General features: G+C 34.1%; 1 protein-coding gene and 1 pseudogene across 1 annotated transcript; one reads left to right on the top strand and one right to left on the bottom strand.

Annotated features, from left to right (window-relative positions):
• Positions 1-1117: 1117 nt before the first annotated feature.
• LOC141846559 (protein YABBY 1-like) lies at positions 1118-3319 on the bottom strand (annotated as a pseudogene).
• Positions 3320-5610: 2291 nt separating this feature from the next.
• Positions 5611-8795, top strand: LOC141846826 (uncharacterized). The gene is made up of 5 exons (XM_074734887.1): positions 5611-5957; positions 6313-6549; positions 7157-7240; positions 7802-7931; positions 8285-8795. The coding sequence occupies exons 1-5, from the start codon at positions 5611-5613 to the stop codon at positions 8645-8647; spliced, it is 1161 nt and encodes a 386-aa protein (XP_074590988.1). The 3' UTR covers positions 8648-8795.
• The last annotated feature ends 765 nt before the right edge of the window (positions 8796-9560 follow it).

The raw sequence follows: 9560 nt of genomic DNA, 5'->3' as shown, positions 1-9560 counted from the left end.
GGTTGTTGTAATCGATGATTATTCATTGATCAACATGCATTTAATTTGGACTATATATGATATTTGTTGTCGTTATCGACGTCGACACTGCATGAACAAGTTAATTAAAGTTGTTTGGAGAAGAATTAATTAAGAATGAGCCGATTTAATTAGTTTCTTTCGGCGTTGTTGAATGTTTGGTGGACTATGATATTTTGATTGGAGTGAAGACAAACGTTTTGTCTGGACTGGATGAAGGGAGGGTTATTAATGAGAAAGGGAGGACAAGAAAAATATTTATATTTTTCTGTATTTGAGAAGAGGAAAAAGTTCATTCATATAAATATACGTATTAAAGTATATTAGATATTGATTTTATTTTTAAACATAGATAAACTTGGAACAAAAAATATTTTGGATTCCTTCTTCTAAAAAAATCTTCGTTTTCATGAGTCCATCCCTATCTTTCTTTTCTTTTACCTCCCTCAAACAAAGTTCAAAGTTCCCCTTCTCTTACCTCCCTCAAACAAAGGGTTATAGGAAGTCGAGGATGGAGGAAATTAATTAGAACATAATTTATCTCTTTTATTATTTCTTTTGTGGGTCTTCTTTCTGTATATCTTCATTCTTTAAGGTAAACATTTGCACTTAACAATGAGTTTTCCACTCTTGTGGTAGTGTAATAAGGTTGACTTCATTCTTTATACTTGACATGGCATTCCATAATATTAAATTTAAAATCATCATTATATATTTATTTGAAATGTCCATTTAGTTATTTATTTGTAAAACAAAAATGATTAAGATATCAGATATTTGTTAATTATATGATTTATTCATACATGTTTGCATGCGTGCCTAATATCTGTATGTATATACACACACAAGATAAAGATATGAACAATATTATCTGTATTTTAGAGAATATAATCCAGCAAATGCATGCATGAAGGCCAACACACTTCCAATTACTTAAACATTTATATTAAAATGGTCTACTGAATGCTAATAATTAATAGTAGCTTGGAGCATAATTTGAAGGCACATTACGTAGAGATTAATCATACTGTTAAAGCTAAGCAGTTGCATTTATTTAATTCATTATATTAATTGACCATGAAGGTGGCTAATTAATTGATTAAACTTGTTTTTTGCCTTTGATGGAGAGCCCCAAATGGGTCTCAGGGAAGCCTGCCCACTGCATAATTAATATTGATAAATAACATTTGTTAGTTTTGCATATAAATAAATAAATGATTTAAAAAATAATAATTATACGTAATTAATTCATTACGTTTTTTGCAGCTGCACTGAAGGCTTCCTTGTGACTAATCTTGGGATTTTCCATCTTCAGACGCAGGATTTCCTCCCTATTTTCCCGAAGAGAAATTAAATGTCAAATATATGCTATTTGTTATTTTAATAATTAATGCCAAAAGTAAGTACAATCTTTAAAAAATTAAATAAAGTAATTAATTATCAATTAATTAACCTTTAATTGATATTGGAATCGCTTACTTTATGAACCTGTTATATGCAGAAGGAACGCGTCGCTTTTGATCTGTAGATGCAGCTTAATTCAAGGAGAAGATTAGATAAAAACAATCTATTACAAAATTCTTACATTAAGATATTCTCGTTTAAACTAAGAGCATCATGCAAATGGTCATTGCAAACAGCTTAATACTACTATTTCTCAGAATTTAATCACAAATTATGTATGTTTAATACTGTGTTTAAGAGCACTTCATCAAGTTAACTTTAGAGTTCTAATCAGATTCAGTGTATTAGTGATAACACAGGTAAGAGATTAAGCTTACGATATTGAATGAGTTGCACTGGACGAGGAACGCAGTCCATTGGGTTAATTACAGACAGCTTGGCACGTTTAGACGAAGAACCGCAATCCATGTGGACAAATTGAGCTTCAAGGTTTTGGCTCTGCATTTAATGAATTTTAATATCAAACAATATGTATTAGAAGAACATATGATAATAATTGTAAATTTAATTTCTAGGTGCATAAATCATAAATATAAATAAAGAGAAAAGAGAAGAGAAGAAAAAAGACAAGGCATTAATGCTAGCTCTAACCTTCATATTTTGAAGTAGTACTTGGGCTTACATTTTTTCCAATAAAAGTTTGGAGATTGAGTGACGACACATTGGCACACAGTCCACATGTTACTGCCATAGCATTAAACATATTGTTGTTTGCCACATTAACCTGCACAATATCAATAAATATTTACATTTAGAGAACTTAATTAAGTTTATATATAACTAAGCATGCAGTGGTCCTTTAATTGATTATTAAGGAAAATTATCAGCTAGCTAATTGATTATACATAACAAGGTAGGATGATCCTTAGAAGAAAGAATATGGTTTCAGAAGATTGTTGTGCATCTTGCATCTCTGACAATGAAAGATCAGCTGGTTTAAAATTAGGGCTATTCAGTACGATCCTACTGTGAGCTATATATTTCACATACAAATGAATAAAAATGAGTGTTTTCATGTCATGCATACATATACATGATCTTGAATTAGGGTTCTTAATGATGTCAGTACTATGAATTAGGGTTTTCAGCAGGAACTAGAAGCCTATGGATCTCGAGTACACTCCTGATATGCTCTGTTATCAATTTAAGAAATTATATTATTTGATTGATGCGTGTATTCTTATAGAATCATTAGGCAGTTATGCATTTGTTTGTTAAATTATTAGCTGATCAAATGCCCCAAATTAATCCTATAACTATTAAACAAAAAAAATGCATTTGTTTTCTAAATTATTTTAATTTCCGGTAAATTACACAAATGAATCCTATAAATATTTCTGCTTTCCGGTAATTTGTTCCTATTGATTACTTCTTCTTCATCTTCTTTTAATTAATCCCATAAATAAAATTCCTCTTCGAATCTTCTTCTTCTTCTTTTAATAATTCAATCCCTACTTCTTCTTCTTCTTCTTCTGTTCCTATAAATACACTTGTCTAAATCCTTCATATATTTCTTCTCCTCCTCCAAATTAATCATACAAGCTAGTATTTCTTCTTCTTCATCTTCATGACGATCATAGTCTTCTTGGTCTTAGAATTCTTTAAAACGTTGCAATTGTCCTATACATAATTAGCTGATAAATTGTTCAAATTAATCCTATCAATAAAATCCTCTAAATATTTATTCTTCGAGAGCGATAGAGAGGGAGATGGCGCAATTACAGACACTACAGTTGCAGTACGCTAAATATGAAGTAGAAGAAGATATATTGTTTACCACAAGAATGGCGTTGCAGAAGTTGCAGTTGATGTAGCAAACTTGGTCTAATGCCGACATATCTATCTGATGATGGCAGGCGTGTGATGACTTTACTTGATGCAGCTTGTAGATCTGCAGCAGCAAGGGCAATTAGGTTGCTATATAGAAGAAGGCAAACGAGGACAAGTTTCATATTTTTAGATAATTCTATTTCTTGTAATTAAATAGTATTTTGGAGCTTCTAATATAATTCTAAACAAATTGTAATATACGTCAAAGAATTTTAAAAAGTCGTGTCTATCATTATTATTATGAAGGAGTTTAATTTATTATTAAAGCATCCTCTTCGCTAGAACAAATTGTTTAACTTGAAAATATAAAATGATCTATATTTTTTATCTTAGTTATGCAAAAATTGAGTTTATCTGTAGACAATTATTTCTTTTTTACTAGCTCACTAAGCTTTTTGGGTAAAACAATTTATCTTTCAAATTAAGAGAGTATTTATTCCTTAATTACAATAAAAGAATGATACAACAGTTTGTGGCTCAAATAGATCGCATAATTATCACATATATAAGATAGTTTTCTTACAAGCCTTAGAGCTTAAGAATTAATATATTTGGATGGATATAATGAATGCTTTTCACGTTAATATATATTTTCAACGAACCCATGTTTTGTCCAATCAAATCTGATGCTTTGGCTCCACCAACCTTTATCAAATTCAATCATTGAAAGAAAAAGAGGATGCACCAGTGTTCTCAATTAAGTATCCATCATAGCTAGCACTAGGGTTCTTAATTAGTCTTACAAATTAAACAACCTTGTGCTTCTTCCATTTCACATCATCCTCGACCTATTTTGTATTTTCTGTTTAGTGGAAAGCCGCTATAGCTAGCGCACTAAGAACCAACCAGGCAAGTCTCTGAGTCAACTGGAAACCGATATGTCGGCTTTGATTTGATTTGATTCGATATCGAGCAAGGCGAAACATAGATAGCTAGCCTCCCCGGCCTTGGATCAAGCGGAGAGAGTGAGCTAGCTAGTGACTCCAAGTTGTTTTCACAAGCTAGGGATATGCATGCCTGTTTTTGTGTATGATAGGAAAAGTGTGGCCAGTGACATGATTTCAGAGATTGCATAAATTAAGTTGGAATTGTTGGCAGAGTATTTGTCATTTTTTACCGAGAGAATATTTTTGTTCATGATCCACTGCACTGTAGCCTATGCCTTGCCTTCTAGAGTTACTTAGTCAAGGTATATGCATTAGGAGGTTGCTGCATGCATGGCTACATTGAAGACTACCTGAACACTCTTCACATATAATTTACTAGGCTTTTGTATCATGGGCCAAATACGGATCTATCGGCCCACTATTTCAACAAGCACGACCCATAAAACCGTATAGTCGTTCAAACTGTTGGATTAATCGAGTGGACGGGATGTGTTCAAATTAAAACACAGTTGTTAACTCTTCATCAAGTTTTAAAAATGCGTTTGATTTAAGTTATTATATATAATCTTAATTATCTAATTATCAGATAATTACATAATCAATAATCAAGGTTATAGAATAATAAACATAATCTAATATTATTTGATTCAATTTATTTATTTGAAGAGAATAAAATATAATCAATTTTATATTTACTATATTACCCTTTATTCAATTAATTTTTAAACTAAATTAAATTAAATTAATAATATTAATGATGATAATATATAAAAAATAAATATAATTTATTTATAATTTTTAAATTTAAAATAAATTTATATATTTGTAATTAAATAATTCATTAAAATAATTATTTTAACAAAATAATTTATTATATTAATAAATATGATTCATTAATTTTTTTTTTAAATTTAATATATATATATATATTAATAAAATAATTTATTAAAATAATTATTTTAATAAAAAATTCGTTAGAGTACAATTTCCATAAACATGATTATAATATAATCATATATTCTAAGCGAAGAGAGAGAGAGAATATATATTTTGTTAACAATATGATATTTTGGTTATTTCTTGATATTTTCGGAAATTTAGGGGGTGTGGATGTTAAATTTCTGTTCCCGCCTTATGCAACATACCATCAGAAGACTACGAAGGTCCAGATTTTGCCACGTGGTCCACTGTTCATATGATCATGATTATTGTGGCGGCCAATTACAAAAAGGGCACGTGCTAAGCACTTGAGGTGAGGTGGGAGAAGTCGTTCCGTCCTTTCCGTGTTTCCTTTCCCGATTTTCCCCCGTCTTTCGACCGTTGGCCCTTGATAGATAGCCGCTTCTCTAGGTCAAGTTGAGGGCGATCGCCGACGCCGAGCGAGCGAGCGAGAGGTGGAGAGAGAAGAGCGATGGTGACCACCCGACGCATGGCGCTGACTGTAGCGGCGCCGGTGAGCTCCGTGAAAGAGGAGATGGATGGGCGGCTGCGCAGCCCCTCCCCTCCTCTCCGTCAGGCGGCGGTTCCGACGGCGAATGCCGCCAGTCCGGCGGACTACGAGAGGCTGCGGGGAGAGAGGATCAAGGAGAACATGGAGAGGTTGAGAAGTTTCGGCATACTCGACCTTTCCCTCCAACTCAAATCTCATCTCCCGCCCGGTCCCTCCCCCCAACGTCGGAGGAAGAGGGAAGACGTTGCCTGCAACACTGGCGGGAAGAAACTGCTACATTCATCGGCGCCTAAAAGGCGGTCCTCAAGGTGCTTCCTTTTTTTCTTCCCTTTGTTATTCCTCTGGACGAATCTACGTTTTTTTTTCCTACTCTCCGACCCAGTTCGTACAGATTATTCTTCTGTATTTTGAATCTCGAGGTTTTTGTCTGCATTGTCCGTAACTATTTTGATTGTTTAGATTCTAATAGAACACCGTCCTCCAGAAATTCTTGTTTTGTGCACAGTTCGGGATTTATACTTGGAAGAATTAGATTTGTGTAGTTTGTGTTGCTATTCTTGTTTTGTTAATAATTTGGACCTTTGTTCGGAACATATGTCTGAACTTTAGAGACTTAATTGCTATTTATGTATTGGTTGCCTTTGATAATTTGTTATCAACTAGGTTGCAAAATGTAGCCCCAGTTAGCTATGTGGAAATCAATCCGAGCAAAGAGGTGAATGCTAGGAAGAATCACTCGATCTCAATTGAAGTAGGTGCAAAGGAAGAGGTTTATACAGATGAGCATGAGAAGTTACTAGGCACATATGTGACGGATTGGACACTGTTTGTGGATGGATTTGGTACAGATGGAAAACGCATATATGACTGTGTAAAAGGGAAAACGTGCCACCAGTGCAGGTAATCAAGGATTTCTGTCACTCCTCTATTTCTTTTGCTTCATGCAGAATTTGATTGGGTTGCATGATTTAAGTCACTCGGTAGTTAACTAACACATCCACCCACAACAAAGTTAGTTATATTCATAATTGTAATTTCAGGAAGAAGGAACTGCCTTTTGATTAATTAGCATACTCCAACGGTCATTTTCATTTCGCCAATAATTGCTTTCTCCCATCTATATCTTAAGTAGACATACTAGTTATGAATTTGTGCACAGTTATCATTAGCTCTGCCTAATCCTTTTCTTTGTCTAGTTTAATGAAATTACGCCTAATTGCTGGAGTTCTATATATTCTAGATAGGCTCTGTTTGTCCAAATACATTTTGAGGTCGAACTCTTATTACTTCAGTCACTCTAATCCCAAAACAAACAAGTACAATCATATTAATTGTTCACACTTCCATGGATGATTTCAAAGTGGAGTTGATCTTTTACCAGTAGCTGTGCATTTAACATTAGGTGATACTCATTCTATTGCAATACGATGAAGTTGCATATTTAACATTGAGAATGCATTTCAAATTATCATTTAAAGTCACAGATTGTGGTATGAGATTTTTGCAGGCAAAAAACTCTTGGTCACCGTACACACTGTATTGAGTGTCAGCTAGTTGAAGGACAATTCTGTGGAGATTGTTTGTTTATGAGGTATTTTTTATCTATAAAATGAAGTGGAAAGTTTTAAGCTTCTAGTAATTTATTTTTTCCTGTTTATTCTTTTGCCTTGGAAGAATACTCTTCTAGGTATCATTTTTAAGTTTTCATGTTTAATGATGTGATCTTACTCTAGGTGCTACACTATTCTGGACGAATGATTTCAACTTCTTACTTTGTTCCATGTTTCATGATGTGATCTTTGTCACTCTAGGTGCTACACCATTCTGGTTGAATGATATCAACTTCTTACCGTGTACCAATTAGTTGATGGTTGGCCATCCTATCATAGTTCGTAGTAGTTGCAACACTTCCATACTCAAGGCCTTCTTTGTTCAAGGAAATTTTTCTGTTTTTAGTTTTATTTTTAAAAAATAAAATGGAAAAGCTAAATGGAAATGTAGAATACATATTTATTTTTTGGTCTCTAACTTTCAATGGTTTTATTTTTAAAAACTCCAAACTTAAAATAGAAAAGTTTTACCAAACAAGGCCTATGCCTCCCATTTATGTTCATATGTTAATCAGTTCTAAGTTCTACTTGTCCATCTCTAGATATGGTGAAAATGTTCTGGAAGCCAACAAGAATCCCAATTGGATTTGTCCAGTATGTCGAGGCATCTGCAATTGTAGCTTGTGTAGAATCAAGAAAGGATGGGCCCCCACTGGCATGCTATATAAAAAGGTAAATGTTATCGATCGCCTCAAGTCTGCTCCAATTTACATTTTTCTTCCAAAGTTGATGATGCCAATTTGTCACATTTTGTAATGAAAAATAAAAGTAAATATAGTTTGTTTGTGCAATAGATGTTCTTTTTTGTAATGTTAACAAAAATGTGTTTGGGAGTATTGTGATAGTGGTTTGCAAACACAAACTTTGGGGCAAAAACTTTTGTTCTTTTAGAGCAAACTGCAGGCATCAAGAAAAACCATTGATGTCTAGTAGCTTTTAACATTTTCAAGGATTCAAATATGTAGTTGAAGTTTCTTAAACAGTTTAAATGCCATTGGAAAGTTGATAATTTGTTTTAAGTACAGGTTGTCAATTTGGGATACAAGTCCGTAGCACATTATCTTATTCAGACACGACGTCAGCAGCCAAGTTCTGGTGATCTAAATTCTTCCGACTCACCTTCTGCAGAAGATTCTTCCTGCATTGATAATGGCGAGGTGTTAGCCGACGACACAAACGATGATCTGGATATAAAGAAGAGCGAGATGGAAAATGGTAAGATTGCTAATGAAAACGAGTCTTCTACTGAAGCTGAAGCTGGTGTAATTAGCTCACCTGAGAACAATGCCCAAAATGCCGCGGCTAAGATAGTAAACAACTCGCCCAAAGATGTAAATCCAGTCACTGATAGCATTGCGAGCAGGTTAAGAAAGCGGAACAAAACCTGAACATGATTTTACCTGATCTGGTATTTTGCAGGCATTGTTGCTCAACTAGGATATTAGGTAGTTGAAGTAGTTGATAAGACGATTAGCTAATTTTGTGGCCTTTGCAGTGACACTGGCAGGCCTTTACACTGTTTTTGCTTGCTTATTAGCAAATGTTGTAACTGGAGAATCTTGTAGTGTAAAATTGTGTGGCTTTGGTTAATTTGTGCATGTTTTCGCCTCCAGACTTGGACACCTTCTCGCCTTCCTTCCTTCCCTTTTCTTCCTCCTCATCCTCGCCTTGTCAAAGCTTATGCAGCTGAATCCCTCCTGATCGATCGATAGTCCAAATTTATCGATCCACAGCCTTTCTTTTTCATCGCTTCACGTTGCAGTGATTGTGTTCACCGCCGTCTTTGTCGGGATAGCTGCCATAATCGTGTTCACCACCGTCTTTTTGTCTAATTCTCTTTGTTGGCATTTCCATATATTTTCGTGCTACATATTTGAGGGGGAGTTTTTACTCAGTTTGTTTAAAGAGGATGGACTGTCGATGCAATGCCGAAGTATTCTATTAGTATTAGCAATAACGTTTGGCAATATAAGAGAAATATGGAAAATCGTCAGTGCCATCGCGAATGATTGTGTGTCATATGTAGGTATACAATAGTACAAATTAACCATCTATCTATTGAAATTATCATTCTTATCATTCTTGGTTCTTTATTTTTTATTGTCTTGAGTAGTCCTTATGAGCAGTGTCGTAGTTCTTTAAAACAAGATGCATGCTTCTTTTGCTCGCCACTTAGAATTTTTTTTATTCTTGCTCACTTGCCCACTTGCGATCGAGACGCATTTTTTTATTTAATTGCAGCTGGCTCTGTCGTGCGTACTCCACCAAGATCGATATGATCTGCCAGAAGAACAAGGTCAA

The sequence above is a fragment of the Curcuma longa genome, chromosome 15, assembly GCF_044706935.1.
Source record: "Curcuma longa cultivar G26 ecotype Majalengka, Jawa Barat chromosome 15, ITB_CL_G26_1.1, whole genome shotgun sequence".
In the NCBI taxonomy this organism is placed as follows: domain Eukaryota; kingdom Viridiplantae; phylum Streptophyta; class Magnoliopsida; order Zingiberales; family Zingiberaceae; genus Curcuma; species Curcuma longa.
This window is presented reverse-complemented; position numbering and strand designations above follow the sequence as displayed.